Source organism: Moschus berezovskii, chromosome 8, assembly GCF_049115385.1.
Source record: "Moschus berezovskii isolate FMDL1 chromosome 8, NW_MosBer_1.0, whole genome shotgun sequence".
In the NCBI taxonomy this organism is placed as follows: domain Eukaryota; kingdom Metazoa; phylum Chordata; class Mammalia; order Artiodactyla; family Moschidae; genus Moschus; species Moschus berezovskii.
The window spans coordinates 16393093-16417615 of NC_142467.1; the positions used below are offsets into that span (position 1 = coordinate 16393093).

The 24523-nt window shown below is 35.5% G+C and overlaps 1 protein-coding gene across 14 annotated transcripts in view; it reads left to right on the top strand.

The window, feature by feature from the left end:
- MCTP1 (multiple C2 and transmembrane domain containing 1) overlaps positions 1–24523 on the top strand; it is a 384882-nt gene that overhangs the window by 133935 nt on the left and 226424 nt on the right. For 10 of the 14 annotated variants that reach the window (XR_008686400.2, XM_055429387.2, XM_055429393.2 and 7 more), the window contains exons 5-7: positions 1470–1575; positions 10066–10104; positions 19522–19581. Coding sequence is in view for 13 of the 14 variants with exons in the window: in XM_055429387.2 (XP_055285362.1) it covers positions 1470–1575; positions 10066–10104; positions 19522–19581 (205 nt within the window). In the remaining variant the exon portion in view is untranslated. The remainder of the gene's footprint in view (positions 1–1469; positions 1576–10065; positions 10105–19521; positions 19582–24523) is intronic. The other 4 variants (XM_055429389.2, XM_088838466.1, XM_055429388.2 and 1 more) reach the window with 3 other exon arrangements.

Genomic DNA, 24523 nt, shown 5'->3' on the forward strand with positions numbered 1-24523 from the left:
CTTGATATGTTGATGGTATTTTAATAACAACAAAAACTATACCAGAAAATTAAAGGAAGAAATTAAAGAAAATTACTTTTCTTCTTAAAAATAATAAATTGTTGATATAAGATATACTTTGGCTTATTCATTTAATGACTGTTTATAACCTTTTTAATATTATATATATATTTTTTAATTGAAGCGTAGTTGACATACAATATAGGTTTCAGGTATGCAACATTGTGGTTTGACATTTGTAGGCATTACAGTTCAGTTCAGTTCAGTTCAGTCGCTCAGTCATGTCCGACTCTCCGCGACCCCATGAATCACAGCACGCCAGGCCTCCCTGTCCATCACCAACTCCTGGAGTTCACTCAAACTCATGTCCATCGAGTCGGTGATGCCATCCAGCCATCTCATTCTCTGTCGTCCCCTTCTCCTCCCGCCCCCAATCCCTCCTAGTGATTCCAATAAACTTAGTAGCCATCTTTCATCATACAAAGTTATTACAACATTGTTGAGGATATTTTCTATGCTGTACATTATATCCCCATGTATTTATTTAATGACTGGAAGTTTATGTATCTGAATCCCCTTCCTCTATTTGATCTGTTCTCCTGCTCCCTCCCTTCTAGCAACCGTTTGTTCTGTGTATATATGAGTCTGTTTCTGTTTTGTTTTGTTTGTTCACTTGTTTTGTTTTAGATTCAGCATATAACTGAAATAATATAGTATTTATCTTTGTGTGACTTATTTCACTTAGCATGATACCCTCCAAGTCCATCCATATTGTTGCAAATGGCAAGATTTCATTATTTCATGGCTGAGTAGTATTCTTTTGTGTGTGCATACCACATCTTATTTATCCATTCATCTATTGGTGGAGACTTCGGTTGCTTCCATACCTTGGCTATTGTAGACAATCCTGCAATAAACATAGGAGTGCTTGTATCTCTTCCAGTTAGTATTTTTGTTTTCTTTGAATAGATACCCAGGCAGGAGTGGAACTGCTTGATCATCTGGTAGTTCTATTTTTAATTATTTGTGGAATCTCCATACCATTTTCCATAGTGGCCTTGCCAATTTAAATTTCCACTAACAGTGTACAAGTGTTTCTTTTTCTCTACAATCTCACCAACACTTATTTGTTGCTTCTTTGGTAATCGCCATTCTGACAGGTGTGAGGTGATATCTCATTGTGGTTTTGCTTTGTATTTCCCTAATAATTAGTGATTTTTGAGCATTGTTTTATGTGTCTGTTGGCCATGTGCACATCCCTTCTTGCAAATATGTCTATTTAGGTCCTCTGCCCATTTTTAAATCCAATTGCTTGGGGGTTTTTGATGTTGAATTATGAGTTATTTGTACATTTTGGGTGTTAAACCCTTATTGGATGTTATCATTTGCAACCATCTCTTCTCATTCAGTAGACTGCCTTTTGCTGCTGGTTTCCTGCATGCTCAATATCTTAACATTTTATATCATAGGCCCACGGATGTGACCTTAACACTGAAAGATCCCCATTATCCTGACCATGATCTTGGAATCATTTTGCTCTCCGCCGTCCTTACCCCTAAAGAAGGAGAACACGTGGTAAGTCCCTGCAGAGTCTGGTTGTAGCTTTCTTGCTCCCACTTGTTGGAATGTTGTGAGCCTGCTCTGAACACAGAGGTAATAGTAAAGAGAAGCAGCCTAAGAAAGTCTGGCCTTTTCTCTGTTTTTATGAGCATCTTGTGTATCAGCAGTCTGGGTGTATCGTGTCTTCTGAATTCAGATTTCTTATTTTGTTCTCCAGGTCAGGACCTCTTACTGTAAATAAGAGATACATTTGCATCTTTTATCATAATTTTATTTTCCAGTTTCAGACATGTTATGTTGTAGCGAACAGTGGTATTCACTCAGGGATTATATTTACTGGTGAATTAAATATTTTGAATTCCACCTAGAGATATCCAGACTCTACTGTTTTGATTGTACTGTCAAATGTACCAACACAAAGAAAATGAGGTGAAATTACAATAGAATTTCTGCTTTCTGGTATTTGTTTGATGAATGATAAGGGAGTACTTTTCATCTTCCTGATGGGCTTCCAGTATTGGCAGTACCAATTTTCTAGCCTTGGCTGTCTGGACTTCCTTGCACAGCATGCTGCTATGAGAAACTGACAAAGGATACAGAAACTCCAGCACTGTTGAAGTGACGGTAAAAAAATATATATGCAGGTTTGACCTGCGTCGATATGCTTGCCAATACACTTTCTGCTGCAATTTACCAAAGATTATTTATTAGACTCAGGGTACTTTCATGTACTAAGAGCTATTCTCATTAATTCTGATTGCAACACATTTTAAGAGTAGACATATTTAATAATTTTTAGGCAAATTTAAACACTCTTTTTCAGCAATGTGTGTATTGCTGTCTTAAAATATTGCATGATTAAAGTTGGTATATGTTTTCTGCTGGAAAGGTATTAATATTATTGGCATTTTCCCCTAGATTGTAAGTAAATATAGTGAGTTACAGTTTCAGATGAGGAAGCGTTATAAATTCATTGAGAAACTCACCTTTTCCAGTGTACTATTCTCTATCCTTTCTAAAAATTAAAAAATGAGCACACCTATTCATATATAATATTTGTTAAGTATGATTTAAGTCTCTATATTCAGTGAGGAAGAAACTTTTATTTTTGAACAAGTGCTATCTAATAATAGCTATGTTGAGACTTAGCATGGTGAAAGAATATATGTGTGTTCATAGGCATAGTCTCGTGTGGGCAAATGGAGGGGTAGGTGATATTTTTTCACAGAAAACATTCAGAAATAAAAGCTCATCATTTTGAAAGTCACCAATTCAGAATATAATATTTCACCCAGTATAAACCAAGGAGTATATCCTATCTGGCTAGTCCATACACAGGAATAAGGTATAAATATTCATTTATTCCTTTATTCAAATTAACCTGGTATTCATCAGGAACCTACTATGAGCTAAATCCTATGCTAGACCCTTGAGCTTCCCTGCTGGCTCAGTGGTAAAGAATCTGCCTGCCAATGCAAGAGACGCAGGTTTGATCCCTGGGTTGGAAAGATCTCCTGGAAAAGGAAATGGCAACCCTCTCCAGTGTTCTTGCCTGGAAAATCCCACAGACAGAGAAGCCTGGCAAACTACAGCCCGTGGGGTTGCTCAAGAGTCAGACACAACTTAGCAACTAAAACAGCAACAACAGGCTAGACCTTTAGGATTCAGTAGAACTGAAATGCAGTGGAGAACTCAGAAATCAAATGATCCCAGAAGGAAATGTAAAATGACAGTTGTTTTAAGTGCCATGAAAGAGAAGTGACGTGCTGCTATAGAGAAAATAGAGGTGAATTTGTTCTAGTCATGGGAACAGCATTCGTTAAAGAAGTCAAATGAGACACAAGGTCTGAAGTGTGAATAGGAGTTGATAAAAGCAAAAAACAAAGAAACGAAAACAGAGGAGGTATATTTCAAGCAGAAGAAATAGCACAGGCAAAGGCTTTATAGCTAGGGAAACCAAGCTGCACTCCAAGAGCTGAAAGAGTATTGGAGCTTAGAGAAGGGTGGAAGCAGACTGTGGGAGATCCTAGTGCACGATGATGGTGAAACTAAGGCACCCAGGCTGCGTTAGGACTGTTGGCCACGTTAAAGTTCGTGGTCTTTCCCCAAAGAGCAACGGGAGCCATTGAAAAGTCTGTAAATGGGAAGTGGCATAATTGTATTTGCCTTTTGTTGTGTAGCTACACTGTAGAGAACAGATGAAAGAGCAAGAGTGGATGTTTGGAGACCAACTAGGAAGCTGTTTTTAAAATTCCGGTGGGAAATGATGGAGATTTGGATTAGAGTTGTCCGACGTAGAGATGGAAGGAAATGAAAAAGTTTATCTATCAGAGGTGAAATCAACAAAACTTGGTGACAGAATATTCTTGTTTGGTGATGCTTTGTTACTTTAATGAAAGACAACACTTCATAAATGAAAATACCCTAGTGCCTGAGATCTTAGGTGTGCCCAGACATCCAAACTCTCAGTATTACTGAGGATCCAAATATATACAACTGTTTTAGTTATTCAGGTGACTTCATCATGAAGGGTCTGCTGATTTTCTACATTAAAAGAATACTTATTAAATACTCTAACATCAGACTGAGGGTTTAAGGGGTCAAATTGGTATCGAGAGACTTTATGATGAAGCAGCTGAATTGTTCTAAATTACTCAGAAATAAAGCACAGGTAGAGTAATTCCAGAAATTAGTTTTTCTTCAACAATTCTTGCAAAAATCCTTCAATCTCCATTGCTGCTCACCCGTATTTAGGCACCATTTCTTTCTAATTAGGAAAAATCATTTTAGAATATGACAGTGCCTGGTTACTTATCATCAGTGGTTTATCAAACATGAAATGAATAGGAAAGGAAACAGGTAGGGTATACGAAACTGTTAACACATCAGAAACCTGGTATTGTTAATTATTTTTTCTTCATTTTCCTTTCTCCTTATTGTATCTGTCCAGCCACATTCACCCTTAACATGAAGAATTCTTCCTGAAATCTTCATGTCATTTTCTTGATTCAGATCTCTTTGGCTAACTTCGTTTTTTGGAAGAAATCTTTTACTGCCAAGTATTTTTCATTTGTTGCCTTACTTTATACCTCCAAATAACACTAGATTGTTTCTGCTGCAGCCACTGAAAACCAATGTCTTTCCCTTCCCATTTTGGATGCTCTGTCCTCTGCACCAGAGAAGCAAGTGACTTATCAGCACCCAGTGCCTCAGAAAAGGTACAGTGGTTGCAGCCTGTACCAGAGACGGCCTCTGGCTGGTAAAGCCCCTCTTGACCCCAATACCCGAGAAGCAGAGAGAAGGGTGACCTGGTTGGCTACATGGCTCCTCCTTGTGGATGGACCGATAGCTGGGAGCTTGGAGTTGGTTGTTGAGAAGCAGCTGGGTTAGGGGCAGGGGAGGAAGCATGAAAGGTCCCCTATAGAAAATTCTATTAGGATCTCTAATATCCTGGCTAGTCTGATTCCTAGTCTGGGCTTGCGGCTTCTGTGCATATGCTGTACGTGATGAAAATTTCTAACAAAGACATGTGAATTAGTACTTCCCCCTTCTGTTTATTTTGGTCTATATAGCAGTTCTAGAGCTGTTTGTTACTTACTGTCTCTAAAATTGGTAAGCGACCCTAGTTGGGAAATTTTGAACCTCTAAATAAATGTCATTTGTAGGCATCTGTCATTTGTAGGCATCTGTTGGATAAAACCACTTATTGACCACCTTTATGCATTATGCTAAGTTGTATAACTCCTTCTTTATTCTTCTAAGTGTTCAGTGACCTCTGGCTATTTCTCTAACGTGGAAATGGAAACTCCCGATGAAGGCTTTAATTGTCTCTAACAAGGGAACATACATTCCCTCACTTGTAACCTTTGTCCCAGCAAAATATAGACTCCTACACAGCTCACCTCCTCTCAAGTCCAAGCTTTCTCCAGTATGACTTTTCCTGCCTCAAATATACTTCTACATATTGTACGACACCTTGCCTCCATCCTATAGCCTGTCCCTCCTGGCTTAAGAAATAATAAGTATTTATAGATATTTAAAATTATTATTTCTGCTTACCTTTCGTATGATGACTCCTCTTAGAACCTAGTCCAGCTGTCTCTACCTGGTTGATTTTCAGTGGGCTGTAGATGAATCTCAGGAGGATTTGATGGAATGCCTCAAAGGTTCAAGGGAAAGTATTTTAAGTTTCCTTCTGCAATATTCAAATCCCTGAGGTTGTCACAAACAATAATGGAAATAATGATTTAATGTTCCTTTGGAAATCTTAAATTTTATATTAATGATAATCTGATTAAAATCAGTCTATACTGCTCGTCTCGAGATTTCTAATGATGACAATTAATTAGAAGCACATCACTGTATTTTCTTCGTTTGGTAATATGCCTAGTATTGGCTAAATATGTTTACCTGGAATACATTAGAAATTTCTTGGTTAAAAGCAACTCCATTATCCAGTGTCCTTCAAATTAAATTTTTAATATGCCTGAAATATATAATGTATTGCTGCAATGAAAATGACGTGCTGAACTTTCACAAATTATCTAAGAATAAATCTTATTTAGAGAAATTCAAATGCATAATGCAGCAAACCAGAATCGGTTTACTAAATGCTTCATAATTCCATTTAATATTCAGAATGATGCATAGGGAAGGAATAGAGGATGATTTTGCATTGACCTCACAGCAAAATTATGAGATCTGTTCTCTTTGATTATTAGCTCAGAAATGACCTATTTCAAGCTTTTGGAACTTAAGACTTAGTACAAAAAGCACGTTTATTCTTATGCCTGTGTTTATAAAACTTAACTAAATAATTTATATGGATTCACATAGAGAATGGATAGTATGAGTTTCAAGAGGCATTGACAAATAAATCCTAACCATCAGATAGGAAATAGAACATTAATGTTAAGAAATCCCATTAAAAGTGGGAAGAAATGAGTAACAGGAAATAGAGGACTTAGTATCACAAAGTGCTCAGAGTTCTAAATCAATTTTCATGCCTGTTTTTAATACGCTATTAATACTGACATTATGCTTCATGAATCACATGGTTGGGATGATTTCTCCTTGTGTGAATAGCCTGTTCTGGAACTCAGTAAAAATGATGAACAAGTTGAAAACCTTATCAGCCTACTGTATTTACTAAAGCCTCTCAAACATGCAATATCTAATTATAGCTAATTAATAAATATACATGAGTCATAACAAAAGTATTTCATGGTTGCTTATGTTAAAATCTTCTCCACTGAGTCATGATTCTTTTGTAAAAAATCCCAGTTGTGAACAGATACATGTATGTATGTGTGTGTGTATGTTGATGTGTATATATGTGTATATACACACACAAACACACACACACATATATATGTGTGTGTGTGTGTTTTACTTTTCAGTGTTGCGTGTATGAGAAACCAAACTCTTCCTGGGGGCATGCTGCTGACTTGCATGACACGACTGTCACTTCTGTTTTGAGTGCATGTCCTGTTTGGGTCCTGTAGTGTGTAGTGCATACAGGTTTGTCCTATATATGGTATTTTGGTCTGATTGTGTGTTTGAGTTCTTTCTGGCTCTTTTTCTAGCAGAGTTCAATCCACAACTTTCTTCATTGGCGAATTTGTGGAATAAAAGTGAGTTATTCTGTGTTACACACTCTCTTAGATAACCTAGACCTACAGATTGGCTGAAGCTAAAATGTAGAAAATTTTAAGAAACATATGAATTAACCTTAGTTGATCATTAGTGAATTTAGAAAATTTATTTTTCTTGGTAGTTTATTTTTGAAAATTTTCTGAATTGTTTCATAACCTAAATTTTGGGAAAAATCCATCTATAAACATACAATACATGTGCTTTATAATATGTAGGTACCATAATATCTAGCCATTCTGTGATTTTTTTTTGTATCTATAATAGCCATGTAATTGCTAAAAAAATCACTGCAACAAAAGATAAAAACAAAAAATGGATTGAGATTGTGAAACTTCTAAAAGCACAAAAGATTCTGCAACTCACACAGTCATATTTTTATGTACTTATGCCTTTCATTGGGCTCCAAAGAAGTTGAATTGCTAATAAAGAATTTGAATTGTACTACAATATTAGATAATGACACTTTCAAAAACAAATTCATATGTTTCTCAGCTGAAGTTAAGATCAAAGAGCAAAAACTAAATATTATTTTTCTATCATTTGCTTCATCTCCTATCTTTAAAATTCCCCAATCTTTCTTCTCTAACATGTCTCACAGTTAGCAAAGGTAACAATATTAATATTGATAGTATGTCTGTTAAATTCATTTTTTAAAAAACTTTTCTACTGTTTTCAGTTTTATTGAATCTACCTTCACCCAACCATCTAAAAAATAAAAGAGAATTGGGACTGAGATACTTAAACCCATTGGTTCGCTGGTTGGATTGGCTCAAGAAGCAGAAATTTTGTTATAAAATCCAGGGCCATTTTGAGAGTCATTGGGTTTATAATTGAACTCTAGAGATTGAATTAGAAAATAAGGAATTAGTCCCTGTAACTGCCCAATCTTTCTGTTTACACTTGGGGAAATTACTGGCCTTTTGTTTGTATCGGTATCCCAATTTGAAAAATAATACCATGCAGCTTATTGGTAAAACTGATTTTGAGAGACAATAAAATACCAAACCTGTAGTTGGCTTTACATATAAAAGGCTGATTGCATACAGTGGTTATGAGTCAGGGCGTGTGGCTTTGCCAGTAGTGAATCTGTGTAACATTGAGTGTTGCCCTGAGGCTCAACTCTTCTCGTGTTCTTAGCCATTTTTTCATAGGACAGCATTTCTTACAAAATGGAACTTTGTAAGATTCTTAGAGACTAGTTGATGATGATAAATGACCATAAGAGATTTTAGTTTTTGATTTACTTATGTTAATTATTCTCACCTGATTTGACTCAAGAACTTGTCCCTAGGAACTGCCATCCTTTATTCATTGGAACTCTTTCTGAGAAAGTCGAACATGTGTAGTATGACTCCTAACTGGGACAGTTTTGATAAACTTGGCATACCACGAAAGTATTTCATGTTCAATTGACTTTAATGGTGATGACAATGTGGTGGTGGTGATGACAGTGTGGTGGTATTGATGATGGTGATGATCATGGTGGTGATGACAATAACTCATTTGTCATCAACAACAGACATCTCTTAAACGTCCATCTCCACAACCCAACGGTGGATTTTGTTGCTTCAGAATAAGTTGGACATTAGTAATTAGAAAAAATATAATACTTTGCAGTTCATGACTCCATTTGAAAAAAATAGGGAACTATTGTAAACTTGGGAAATCTATTTCTCTTCCATATTTTAGTTAATATTTAACTCAAAGTGTATATAGAGAGACTATAATCCATAAAACCACTGTCTACGTAAAAGAGGAATATATCCTTATTTTGACAATTTTATGATTTTTCTCATTTCCTATGCTAGAACTTCTACATAATTCCTTTGTCTTGGTTTTAGCCAAAGGTTGCCTTCTAAATGACTTAATCTTATATTAAAATCTTTCCCTTTTTGTATTTTTGTAATTTGTGAGTGGTTTCTGAAAAGGTCTTGCTTTACAGTGAATTTTGCTGAAGGAGATAGAGTTCTTAAAAGGCACCAGTGCTCTTCCTTGATGTACAAATACAGCTAGTATTTCTATTAACTGTATTCTTTGCTCCAAATATTCCCTAGTCCCTACCGCATCTGCCTTAAAGGTAATGATAAAGCTGAGGGTAAGGAGGTTATCCAGAAGTTAATACCTTAATGTTCATTGAGAATTTTTCTTTTTAAATGGAGAAGAAATTAAAAGTCATTGTACTTTTATGAGTTACTTCATGCGAGAGACCAATGATCTTGGGCACTCATCACGAATTTCCATGAAACTTAATGAAAACTTGAAGTCATAACACCTCTTACTATGACGTGAAAAAACTTTAAAGGATCTGAAATGGCTAAACATTTAGCAGGAAGATCCACTAATAGCCATCACAATATGCACCACTGTTTCTCAGTTGAAAGCATTTGAAAACCCTGATGTAATTACAGACTAACTGGAAGCAGACACAAATCTAAGATGCCATCAATGCAACAGACTTTGAATGTGTTTAAAGAGGAAAATTATTATATACCCAGTAAAGTCATGATACAGCCCCAGCCTGCACTACCAAAAGGAACAATTGCTAATCGGGAGACGCAATGCATTTTTTCCCTGTCAATAAGATATTTCAAATTTTCCATTCTATTTAAAATATACTGTCCCATTTCTTTGTACAAAAGGATAAAGCAAATGAATTCTTACCAGAAAGATTGCTTGAATGGTAAAGGTGCTTCTTCTAGCTGTGTGTACCAGAAAAAACAATTTTTGTCTGTGTAATTGTTGCTGGAAACTGTTTGCTGTTTAAATGTTAAGCTCCCTCCAAAAAACAATTGGCTGCCCTGACCTGTGCTTGAGTGATAAGATAATGAAAATGCTTTATTTCATTTACAGACAATGCTAATGAGGAAGAGTTGGAAAAGATCAAGTAAGGTAATGCTTAGCATGTGATCTTTCAGCTTTTCTCGTTGAGAAGAACTATCAGCTGCTTTCCCAGGCTCTCTCATACCTCTTCAAACTACACCTCAGAATTTCATCACTCTTCACTTTTTTCTTTTCTTCCCCATGATCTTTAAGCCAATCATGTGATGCTTTTTCGGTAAATAGAAACCACTCTGATCAATCGCATCCAAACCATCCTCTTGCTAATCTTGGGTCACTTTTGAGCATCATTCTCAGCATTTGGTTTCTGTTCTGGGCACACAGGGTCTAGAAAATGCCTTTGCAGCAGATCAGGTTTAAAATAACGGCGCTAGGGTAGGGACAACTCCAGAGAGAAGGAACATCCATGTAATCTACTGTTTTCGTTGACTGAGAACCGAGTCTGAGGTTTTCTAAACTCAAAAATCCCTTTATTGCTGCATCTTTGAAGTGCACAATGAGAACAGTTTTCTGTCATTGCTTCTCCTCTCACTTCAAGAAATAAATGGCACGTGGGAGCAAGAAGAGTTTATAGTTCTTTAAGTTACCAAGCCCTGGCTCTTCCTATAACTTGTAAAATATAAAAGATCTAAGCTTCTAATTTGTTCAGTGGTGGTACCACTCTTGTACACAAATAAATATCAAGATGAAACCGACTTTTGTATGACTACTCCTTGGAATAAATCAAAAGGATTTTATTTGTAAAGATCTTTTTTGCTAAAATTTCTATTTTATAAAATCGGTGCTCCTTTTGAATAGTGACTTATTTTTTTAGACCCTGGAACATAACAATCTTTTTTCTTCCATTCTGATTCAATCACGCTATTATTTAATTTTTTCTTTAATTTTGTCACTTTCATTATCGTGTATTAAAAAAATACTTACAGTGACATGATTGTTTATGGTAATGTCTTAATTTGGTTTAACCAGAATTTTTTACTGTAAACACTTTCTTCCCAGTTATTGTAGAGTTAGTAGCCAAAAGATAATTTGGATCATTAAAAGGTCAGGTCCACGTTAAAAATCACCTTTATCATTTTAATAAAATTAAAAACATTTATTAAGGAAACTTGCTGAGTATTTCCCATTTAGTTTCATTAGGTTTTCTCCTGGCCAAAATAAAATTTCAAAAATGTTTTGAAGGAAATATTTGCACTGTTCATATTTGTATTACACTTTTTTGTAATTATACTTCAAAATTAGTATTATATTAAAGATATATATGTTTGAAAATTCATGTAACTTGACTTTATTCATTCTGTGTCTACATTATACTGTATCTTTGTAAAAACATTGTAATCCATTAATAAACAGCAATACCTCTCTTCCAGTTGTAGTTAAGATATAATGCTAGAGCAAGATAGTATATAGTTTTGAGTATTAACTAGAAGGAATGATCTATTTTATTGTAATATAAAAGAACAAAGATTCTTCTTTAAATAGTTTATTTAATTAATATTTAAATTTAGTTTTAAGGATAAATTAAGCCAACATAAATCCATTTTTTTTGATTCACAAAAAATAATGAACGTCTATTCTTTACTATTTTCATATCTAAACCTCTTAGAGTTTTTAAGCATTAGCAATCCAATTGTACGTTCAAACTGGTATAGTTTCTAGCTTGACACTGATGATATAGAACTCCCTGTATCTAACTGCACTCACTGGGGTACTTGGTATATTATTTTTAGTGTATGTAATAATGTAGCTTTGGGGTTTTTAGCCTGAGGGATTTTCAGTTTTATAAAATTTAATGGGGACAGTGAATGCTGAGTGGAAGAAAATCATCTGTTTTTTTTTTTTTCTATGAGAACATACTGAATACCTGATAATTCATTCAAATTGTCACTGTCCCTTAAAATATGTGCCATATTCATCTTAGTGTTACAAGAGCAGAGTGCTAAATTGAAAATCCAGGGAAAGTTTGAAATTTCAATTACCACCTCGTCTGCTCTCCTTAACACACAAGGAGACTGCTTCCCTCAGTTCTTTCCTCAGGGGATTGAAGAAGCAAGGATGATGTTCAAGTAAATGGTCCTTCCTGAGAAACGAAGGGATAAATGACTGTACTGTGTAGTTACATGTGTTCCCGTGTTGTGGCAATGCATCCTTTTTCCAAAGATTTCAGTGTTTTCCCTGTATTTCTCATTACTTAAATATCTGCTCATTTTCATTGTCTTGCCAATGGCAGATTCTTTTTTTTTTAATTTATTTATTTTAATTGGAGGCTAATTACTTTACATTATTGTATTGGTTTTGCCATACATTGACATGAATCTGCCCCGGGTGTATATATGTTCCCCATCTTGAACCCCCCTCCCACCTCCCTCCCCATCCCATCCCTCTGGTTCATCCCAGTACACCAGCCCTGAGCATCCTGTGTCATGCATCGAACTTGGACTGGCGATTCATTTCACATATGATAATATACATGTTTCAATGCCATTCTCCCAAATCATCCCACCCTCTCCCTCTCCCACAGAGTCCAATCTCATTATTTGTGAAACTCACATAACGTGGGGCTGTATTTACTAATGAAAGCAAGAGAGGTGAAGAGCCGACTTGAGGACAGAGAATTTGTAATTACAGTTCAGGACAGACTTAGATATTATTTGGAATATTTGTTACCATCTAATAATGAGAAGGGGAAAACTACACCTAAACTTACCTCCGGAAAGGAAGAGTGTTAAATTATGTGTTATATTTGAACTGTATGTTAACCAGTAAACAGTTATGAATCCCATAGTATTCCCTCTTCTGGGGATAGCAGCATCCTATAATACACTCCTGGTTTTTCCACAAGGAATACTTTCCACTGTGCATATTTCTAATTCTGCCCACACTCAGCTTTTGTAGGAAAATATTATTTTAAGAAGAAAGGGATCGATAACTCCCTAAACTTGGGCAACTGGATAATTATCCTGGCCAAAGTTTTCTATGTAGGTGACAAGATGCATTTTGGCAGAGAAAAAGTGATGCTTTGAGTTATTGTAATATTTTATTCTTTAGAAGAAGCTTACCATTGATAATTTATTCTAAGGCTAAATTATTCCACAAGAAAGCTTCATAAATGCAGAAGAGAAGGTGTATATGAATTTTGTGAATTCGTTTTGTGGGGTCAAACAAAAAAATTGGAAATAAATAATGAAATAATTGCCTCTGTCAGATGGCAAGCAGAAATTATTTTATACCACATTGTGTGTCTGTGTGTGTGTTTTAACATAGAAGAATAAGTTTATCAGTGAGAGTAATAATGAACTTATATGCTTTCAATAAATCACTTTAATTCTATGAGAAATAACCATTGTGATATAAAGATATACACATTGCAATTTCTGTTCTCAACAATAACAGTTTAAAATTGTTTTAAGAAGAGTTCATCTTTTGAATAATATGACTATGTGATGATGTCTCATTAGCATATCTTCTGTTACTTGATAGCTTATTTTTTAGTAATATCTTTTTTATAAAGATTTTATTTTAATCACTTAGCATAATTTTAATGAACTATAAAACACTTTATTCACTGGCTGAATGAGGCAATTTATAATAAGACTTTTGGCAAGGATATTGTTAATTTAAACTAGAGAACACTTTCAACTCTGTAAGTCTGCAGGGCATAGTTAAACCTGACACCTTGGATGACACATTAAAAATGCATCAGTGAAAACCTCTAAGTGCTTTAATTTAAGAAATGGTAGAGAAACAGATTAACACATTTTTAAGTATCTCACACAGTCAGTCAGACATGGTGGGGAAAAAAGTCATTATTTAACAATTACCATGTCCTTTTTATAAAGACCTCATATCCTGATAATAAATAGACGGTGATCTTTAAAAAGTTGCCAAAATGAAAACTTTAATGGTTTTCTACTTTCTCAACTATGAATGACCAAAATGGCTTTTCTTTGGTGTCTCATTTCTAATGATTATGTATATGTCTTTGAAAAAAATTAAATGCTGACATGTTTTTGAAGGAAATATAAATTTTTTTTAAAAGTTCTTACTTTTCTACTATCTGTACTCCCAAATTTTTCTTATTTGGAAGTTCTATAAAGTCAGCCTCATAATTAAGACTTCTAAGAGTCTGCAATACAGCAATAAACAAAGGGCAAATTGCATGAACATTTGTATTATAAAGGACTGTATTTTTACCTGAATTAATTATACTCCTAAAATTCATAATAAGTTTATTTAAAATAGAGATATCATAATGCCAGTAAATATTGGATTATCTCCTCAAAATACATGGAGCTGTAATTAAATTTTATATTGAGATTTTTTTTTTCTTGCTTTTTCTGACAGTGTTTTCCCAGGGGTATAAAATATCATACATTTTTATGTATTGTAATTCATAACTACAGGGATTTGCCGTAACAAGAGCATTACATTTATTTGACCCCTCACGTTGAATTTTTAAAATGTTGGGAGTCCTTTGGGGAGAATCTGGATGAGCTGGCACAAAGTGAAATGCCAAAATGTAATCTTAAGGAAAAAGTGGATTCCATGACGCCTGTGTGATAGCTCTAAGATGTTTGGTTGTGGGATCATAGATTGGCTTTCACATTGCTAATGTGTGCTACTGAGTGAGCTTTCTGGACTGATCAGAGAGAGGGAACTGACATAGCTTGGCTCCAGGATGATGAAGTTTCATTCACAGATTACATGGCCTTTTAATTCAAAGATTCATATGTATGTACATATAATGTATATCATCAACATGTATATGTTAGATACAGATGTGTGTGTGTGTGGAATGTGACTGGGAGGAGATTTATTGGTTTTAAAGCCCCCCAAATGTCTACAATGAAATTAAATCATAATTTTTTAAGGACTGGTTGACAATGCATGTATTTTTATATATATATATATGTATATGTTAGATATACATATGTGTCTGTATATACACACACACAAGTATGAGAAAGACTCCAGGTAAAATTTCTAAAAAGAATAAAAGACAAAGCAGGGCCAGGCTTCAGCTACAGAGTAGGTCCTCTGGGAAGCTGACATTGCCTCTTTCCCTTCAACAATATTTAAAAGGATAATGGGCATTGCAGAGGGATTATATTTACGTTTAATGAGTATAAATGATATGAACATCTATTTGAGGAACCAAGAAAATAGTGTTTCAGTGTGCGCTTCTACTTACTTCAGATTCCTGTGTTCACTGACATGTCCATAGGCTTAGTCAACTTGATGGAGGCATCTGAGAGTCACAGCTTTGGTAACTAGATTGCAGTGTGATAGGAAAGTCTATGAAAATTATTTACTTATGCACTTATTCATTTTTTACCTCTTAAATGCCCAAGGAAGTCGGCAAGGAGGTAAGAGGAAATTCTGCACCTATAAAAACATGCTGTGTAATAATAGTACTACCCTACTTGACTTTTATATCGGAATCTCATACTTCAAAACTTCCAATCTACTGTGAATGTTTTGAGTATCATAGAATCATTGAACTAAAATAACATGCAATGTGTTTAAAGGCCTCTACAACTTAAGGCCAATAAAAGATATCACATTTAATGAGTTCAGTGGCTATTCTTGCTTGTCCAATGGCAAAGTCATTAAATCTTTCTATGAATTACTTTATATAGAAATAAATAGAAATATTGTATTTATGTATACTTGTATACATATAAATATATTACTATTAAACAATAATACATATAAATAGTTCACATGTTAATATGAAGCATATCATCATATTCATTTGTTGGGGAAAAATTGAGCATTTAGTTTTATTTCTCTGAGAAAAAGAATCCATCTTCTAGATTGTTTAAATTAAAATCTCATTAACTTTTAGATTAATAGTAGAATTTTTTATCTTTGAGGAGAAACTTTCTTAGTGTGCACTGGGTTTTTTGGAGGCAATAAAAAGTAGATTTTAAAAAGATATTACCAATGTCTCAACAGAGATAGTTCAACAGTTCATCATTCAGAATAACTTCAATAATTTTCCTTTTATCTGCTTGACACCCATGGTTTTTGTTCTGTTTCCTTTTGTTGTTATTTTATAATTTTAGCATTTTTAAAGTGCCACTTTCCTTCACATACCAAAGTCTTGTCTTGGCAGAGACTGAAGTGTAGCTGCTGCTGCTGCTGCTGCTAAGTCACTTCAGTCGTGTCCGACTCTGTGTGACCCCATAGACCGCAGCCCATCAGGCTCCCCCGTCCCTGGGATTCTCCAGGCAAGAACACTGGAGTGGATTGCCATTTCCTTCTCCAATGTGTGAAAGTGAAAAGGGAAAGTGAAGTCGCTCAGTCATGTCTGACTCGTAGCGACCCCATGGACTGCAGCCTACCAGGCTCCTCCGTCCATGGGATTTTCTAGGCAAGAGTACTGGAGTGGCTAAATATCTATAATTAAGACTTAAGACAAGTCTTCTCTGGAATTCATAATGAGTTTGTTCCACTTTTCTTGCCCTCCACGATAAAATCACCACTTTCTGTTTATTATCATAAAACAGGTGTTTCATTATTATTGTTTTTTGTTATTATTATTAGTAGTAGAAATTCTAGTGAAAAGAAGGTCTTGGCTAATCTACCTTGAATTTTATATTCGTCAGAGCTATAAGTGGCATAAGGGTCCACAGGAAAATTAACTTGTTTTATTTGAAATAAAGACCTAAATTTACATGAGAATGTAGGTTGTAAAATCAAAGATAAATTTTAGTTGGTTAATAATGACAGAAGTAATTAAACATGACATAAAAAGCACAGCCCGGGGACTTCAGTGGATCCAAATGTGATGAGTATTTTGGTTCTCAAATTTTAACAGAGAAACCTAAGTTCTCAACCATAAAAATCCCTCCCTACCCCCACCAACTCATCAATCTCATTTTGCTCTTTGCATACTAATCACATAATTAGGTCATTCTCCCTGATGTTCATCTGGGGAAGAACAGAGAGTAGGAATAGGTGCAGTTTCAGTATTAGGTCACCTTAGACCACTTAGGCTTCCCTCATAGCTCAGTTGATAAAGAATCTGCCTGCATTTCAGGAGACCCTGGTTCGATTCCTGGGTTGGGAAGATCCACTGGAGAAAGGATAGCCTACCCACTCCAGTATACTTGGGCTTCCCTTGTGGTTCAGCTGGTAAAAATCTGCCTAAGGGCTTCCCTGGTGGCTCAGATGGTAAAGAATCTGCGTGCAATGCGGAAGAAAGACCCAGGTTTGATCTCTGTTTAGGGAAGATCCCCTGAAGAAGAGAATGGTTACTCACTCCAGCATTCTTGCCTGGAGAATCCTATGGACAGAGGAGCCTGGTGGGCCACAGCAATGGGATCACAGAGTCGGACACGACTGAGTGACTCACACAAGACCACCTAAACTTCAAATGAAGTAACAAGATTTTTAAGTGCTAAATGGTTGTCTTAGTTGCTGTGACTGTTAAGTCTAGAGCCAAGACTTTCACGTTGATTTGTCACCTTAACACATTTTGCCAGAGAAGGCAATGGCACCCCACCCCAATACTCTTGCCTGGAAAATCCCATGGATGGAGGAGCCTGGTAGGTTGCAATCCATGGGGTCGCTGAGTCGGATACGACTGAGTGACTTCACTTTCACTTTTCACTTTCATGCATTGGAGAAGTAAATGGCAACCCACTCCAGTGTTCTTGCCTGGAGAATCCCAGGGACGGGGGAGCCTGGTGGGCTGCCATCTGTGGGGTTGCACAGAATCGACACGACTGAAGCGACTTAGCAGCAGCAGTAGCAGCAGCAACACATTTTGCATTAAGAAAAAACTCAGTGTTAGCTGAATAACTTGTTATTGACTCTGGAGAAATGATTTTTGTTAGGAGCTTTAAGAAATAATTTCTTTAATATGATATTTTAAAATTTATCCACATTTTGTTTAGCGTGCTGCTTAATTAAAAGAGAGTTGGGAATCAAGGGAAAAAAAGAAATGGCAGTAGATTAGGAAAATATGCTTCTTTTCCAGAAGCTGCAATGAGGATTTTTTTGAGTTAAAGAATAGTATAGCATCAAAGAAGACTTCAGTCATCTCATCTAAGGTTTGTGCTCCAATGTTCAACTGTAAGTGTATTTTGTAAGGACATTTCTAGAAACTGATATGACAGTGTGCTAAATGTGGCAGTTGAGAACCAGTGTAATAAATGTAAATAATTTTTAACTCTGTAGTGATGGTCAAACCATGTCTTAAACTCAAGACTATTTCCTGATGACCTCTCAATTACTATGCTACCTGACCAAACCAGGTACAAGTAACTTAGGGGAATGTAATTGGTTTCATTAAGAAATAGATTTCATGTAAAAAGCACGGGTAAAGTGCATAGATGATCTCTGATCTAATTCTAGTTAAACATAAATTATTCAAATTTCTGCACACCTTAAAGTATGTTAGTTCATTATTGCTTTCTGACATGATTTCTTGGGAGGATCACTTTGAAAGGAATCCTTAAGCAAATGGAATTCCAAGTGACTGACAGTCGATCAAATATTTATTGAGCACCTTCTATGCATAATCATGTATCATGTGAGGTCTTGGACCCTACCATCTTAGGTAATCATGCTAACATAAAATTGTGGAATAATCAAATAAATTACAAAACTGCTTTCTCTACGTCGGTGTCAAAGGTTGATGCTTTTCCATAACTGTCATCAGTTTCCCATAATTTCACTATAACTGTCACCCAGAGACAGGATGCTAATCATCAAAGTTTAAAGGATGCATGCAATTTAGATGTTCTCTTTAAAAGTGAGGAATTGTGTTCTTGATTTTCCTAAAGTCAAAATTGGTTTCACTTTGTAAAAGTCTGATAATTCAGCAATAAAATCTCCAATATGAATCGGTTGCTTTGTTTCCAGCTAAATATCCATCTTTCTTAGTATTCATTTATTTTTAAAATCATTTTAGGGAACTTCCAATTAACTAAGTAATTTATATTATATATACTAAATGTTATATTGTAAAAGTATGAAAATTATAGTAAGGAATTAAGACAAATTTGACTAGGTACATGTTTATAAATAAGATTTGTGCTGTTGTTATTTTAAAATGCTTTGATGGTTTGTGACATTAAATTATCTTGTTAAAAGGAACAGATAGTATTGGATTTATTTCTGAATTTTAAAATATGTTTAAACAGTTCTACTTTCTAAAATAAAATGTTAGACTCAGATACATTAATAAACTACTAATAAAGAGGTAAGTAAATTCTTTTAAAATTACAAAAATAGTCCTTTCTAAGCTTTACTTCCATTGAATTACATAAGAGCAAGACAGTTTAATTAAAATTTTTAAAAGTGATTTATTCAAAAGAGGAAAGCTTATAGTTTGTAAACATCCAGAGTGTCTTTAGGATATATCATTTTAAGGTTTTTACCTGTCTGAATTTTGATGAGTTAATCAAATATGCTCAAAACACCTCAAAATTTAGCTAAATATTTGTTTATTTTTAGGAACTCTCAGAAAACGAAGTGCTTGGATCTTATTTCTCTGTGAAGTCTTTCTTTTGGAGGGTAACGTCTAAATCCTTTATATTAGTATTCTTGACTTTTGGTTCTGATTATAGTAATTTGGAAGTTCAATGTGAATTAAGATATTCACTTTTTAAAATAGACTATTTAAAGAGAGATGTATTCATTTGACTTTTTTATTAACTCTTATTCTGTCATTTAGGTGACTCTTTTATTCTTCACTTGTAAAAACTAAGCGCTTCATATATTTAACATATTGCTTTGAAGTCAATGGGGGCCCAGATTTATCCCAAAATCTTAACAATTAGAGGCCCACAGATCTTTCAGGAATATGCGGCATTGTCTAGAGAGTCAATAAAGATGCTTTTCCCCTTCTTAAAAAATCTTCCATCTTAATGAGTGTTCTTTCTTTGGAAAGAAAACCCTATGAATTAGAAAACAGCAACTCTGCTTTTGATTTAAATTAACAAAAAATTCCACAAAGAATTTTTTTAAATGCTGTTGCCATTTTACGTTATTTACGCTTTCATGACTTAAACATAAGGAGCTCTGTCATCCTTTTTCTCTGTTATAATTCTGTATTGTGCAAGGCACGGCTTATTACTAATGCACTTACAGCTTTGCCTTCAAGAGTTTCCCTCTTTCTTGGAAAATTCTTACTTGGTACGTGATTACCTAGCAATAGACATTGCAATGAAAATGCTACTCTTGCAGGCCTTTGCCATTTTCTTTTCTTGGTTCTTAAACCTGCTCGTGACTGAAAGCTGCATTTCTCCTTTTAGAGTTTTAAGATTTGTTGCAGTGTCTCTGTGAAGCAGATGGGCAGGTCCTAGATTAAGTTATGCAGTGACTTGACCAATCAACAAATAAAACCAATACCTGTTTATCTTCTTCCTCCTCCCCACACACTTCTTTTTTCAGTCTTGTATTTACATGAGCTTATTTTAATTATTATAGCTTCTTCGTTTCCTTTCAGTCTACTGATGGCTGCCTTCACTGATGTTATTCTGTATTTCTGGCAAAATAATAATGTTTCCTCTTTTATGTTCATACTTTATCCATGAAGACACAGAGTGACTGTTTTTAGAATTACCCCATTACCTTAAATGGAAAATAGCTTTCGGCAAAATTTTCTTCTCCGTTTTCCTAAGACCCACAATTATGGTGAATTCATACAGTATACACCTTTGCCAAGAAAACAGAATTCAGAGGTGTTCAGTGTTTGTTCTGTCTGCAGCAGATGTACAGAATGATCATTAGGAAGACTTGCACCAGGACCCACTCTGTAAGCACTGCTTTCTCTGGGTTTCCCTTCCAAATGACTTTCTCCACATCTTGTTTTCACTTTCTGCTTCCAAATTCGCCTTCTACTTATCAGTACTTTCCATTTGGTTGTATCCATCTTTAAGTATTCTTCATTAACCTTTTTCACCTCTTAGTCTGTCTTGTTTTAGAATATCAAATATGCAAATTTAAAAGATAACTTTTTTATATCTGCAGTACAGTGATCTACTGTCTTTTTTCTGAGCATATACTGAGCTACAAACAAATGGAGTCATAAAAGCAGAACCTTTAGGGGTCATTTATGTTACCAGTGAGCCAACTAAGGCCCAGAGACATGGTGCCATTGCCCTGAAGTGCCTAAATGGTATGATCAGGACAAATATTTCTCTCCTTCTGAATGTCAGAGAAATACATGTTTTGGTGAGGACTTAAAGCAGCAGAGTTCTTCTGAGGCTGATGAATAGAGATTCAGCACATAAATAGTTAATCTTAGTTAATCTCCATCGACAACCTTTCACATTCTTCTTGCATTACGTGACCCTTCTTCTGTGCAGATCCTTGATCCACTAAGGGATGGGTGTGTTTGAGGGTTATGATGTTGCTGTGTTTGAGGTTCCATTTTACAAAATCAGTGACCAAGTCTGCTTGGAGTGAGTGTGATCTTTCATATTCTCATTCAAAGGTCACTCATAACTGACCTCATTGCTCTTTGTGCAAGCAATGTTTGTATCCTGATGAACTTTTGGAAGAGATGTGTATACAAAGAGGTTTTCCATAACATTTTCAGACACGCAGGAATCCTAAACAGCTCTGATAAAAATCTTATATGAACAGTGTATGTGTGCTTTGGGAGTTAAAAAGAAAGTGATATGAAAAACATTGTCACCTTATTTATTATGTAAGGATTAATACTTTGTCCAGGAGATGGTCCCTGAATTACACTGCGTGAAGCTGAATCCTGGAGAGAACTAGCTCAGCAATGTCATAGCTGCTTGCTGTGTCTTCATTTCCTTGAGAGCAGAATAATGGAGAGAAAAGAGTGAAGTCATGCGGGGATATTCTAATTTTTCCAAAAGCATGTCATTTATAATTTATCAAAACATGGTGTCTGAGCACCCAAAACATTAAGCAATGGGTGTGGCAATTACCATGTTTCTCATGAAAGGAATAAAAATATGTGAAACCAATTGGATTGCTCTAAGTCAGGATTTCATTAAAGACATTTAACTTCCCATTAAAGGATGGTGATTCAGTGAAGTTCTTTCAAATATTTAGTACATTTAAGTTTCTTCCCAGTTATTTCCACTGACGAGACATTTAGATTCTGATGACTGAGAGCTAGTTGAACAATCCATCTTATGAGAGTATTACAGTGAATTAGAGAGAGATTTTAATATTGTTTAAATGGAGAAGGCTGGGCTATGCCAAAATGCCTCATATAAAAAATGGAGAAATGGATCATAATATGAAATGAGTAAAAAAAATGCATAGAATATAGAACAATTCGGAATTAGTCAGAGCGCTACTTTAACAAAAGTTTGGTTGAAGGAAGACCCTGCAGACGAAAGAGAAGAGGTATTGAGGTATTTGCTTTGTAAAACAAGAATGTGATCCTGTGTAAAAGTGCTTACATCCTGAGCAACTCAATATATGACATACCCAGGAGAAGTTCAGGTATTATTTCTATCAATAGGTATGATAATAAGGCCCTCAGGAAAAAAATGAACTTTTAGTTAAAAACCTCAAAAAAATGTCTCTCTAAATCAAATACAAGACTCGTTATTTCTTTCCCATACCACTGAAAGAAATTTACAGATTACTTTAGCAAACCTGCAAGGTTACAACTTATATGATGCTTTTCTATTTGTATATATTTTGAGCAAATATAGTAAAAGTTTAAGATCATTTTTGTGGGCCACAGTTTAGAGAGGGTAGTTAAAACATCTGAAGTAAACAGAAATACCTTCCTGACAACAATAATTGAATCAAGAAGCAATAGACATAGGAAAGAAAGTTTAGGGATAAAAACCTGAAGAATCTCTCTAAGGATTATAGCACCAGTGAATCATCTTCTAAGAAAAAGAGGGATCGAAGCTTTATTATTAGATGAAACACTTCAGACTAGAATGGACAAAGCGCTGGGAGGGTTTTCTGTAAAGGCAATCCTGCTTTGAGAGGGTGGATGGACCGTAGAACAAATCTACTTGTTGGACTTCATCATCCAGGTGCAATTCACTGGAATAAACTCAGCAGGAAAAGGGAAAGATAGAAAATGCCTGTGCCTGGGGTGAGCTCATAATTGCTCCACGCTCCAAGCTTTGCAGCACAAAACAGTCATTCCAGGCTGTCATTATCTCTTCTTTGTAGTGTCTTGTGGATCATTTGATTAAATAAAGGCATGTGTACCTCTGTGCTGAAAATAGAGGCAAGGGCTGTCTCCACACACAACCATTGTAAAGACACAGGCTATGTCTTTCACTCCAGTTTCATAGTGTCTGGGTCTCATTTAGAAGGATTAGGTTTCACACAGGTTGAAAAAAAAAATCCAGGATAACAAAAGCCAAGGATTATTTGCACACAACAGGGAGAAGATTGGTACGACTGAGTGTCCCTTTAGCCACATGTTAAGTCTAAATAGACTTTTTTGGTTTGGTTCTCTGTTTTAATCAGGATCTAGAATAATAGGAATTTATTATTAGTGATCCAAATTTTAAGGAACAGATTTAGTAAACCTTATTCATGAAAACTGGAATTTAGAGATAGTATTAATTTATATGCAAAACTCTACAACTTCACCACCTTTTTAATGAGAATGTAGTTTGTGATGGGGTGCAGCTAACTCTCAACTGCTTTTGCTTCACAGTATATGCTAGAGGTATCACCTTTTGAAATTTTTTTCTTTATTTAAGCCCTTAATTAGCCCTTCTTAATAACCTATATCCAAGGATGTATTTCATCTAAATATGTCAAAGTGTTTCAACAAATCCTATATAAATTAAATGCACTTTTTGAGTTGAATTTATTAGACTATTTCCAAAAATTGAGATGTAGTGGGAAAAATAAAAAATTAATTATCAGCAATTCCAAATTAAAATCTCTGTTTTGCTAATCTTTAGTCATTTGGCATTAGGTAGAGTATTTGGAAATGGCAACCCACTCCAGTGTTCTTGCCTGGAGAATCCCAAGGACGGCGGAGCCTGGTGGGCTGCCGTGTATGGGGTCGCACAGAGTCGGACACGACTGAAGCGACTTAGCAGCAGTAGCAGCAGAGTATTTATCCAGAGAAGTCTATGGTGACCCACTGCAGTACTCTCGCCTGGAAAATCCCATGGACGGAGGAGCCTGGTAGGCTACAGTCCATGGGGTCGCAAAGAGTCGGACACAACTGAGCGACTTCACTTTCACTTTTCACTTTCACACATTGGAGAAGGAAATGGCAACCCACTCCAGTGTTCTTGCCTGGAGAATCCCAGGGACGGGGGAGCCTGGTGGGCTGCCGTCTATGGGGTCGCACAGAGTCAGACACGACTGAAGTTACTTAGCAGCAGCAGTAGCATTTAAAAAAAAATGTAGTGCCTTTTGTGAGTCCTAGCTTACTCTTTGATAAGTGACAGCCCTGAGCATAGGTTAGTTGAATTTGTGCAGGAAAATCCCCTGGAGAAGGAAATGGCAACCCACTCCAGTGTTCTTGCCTGGAGAA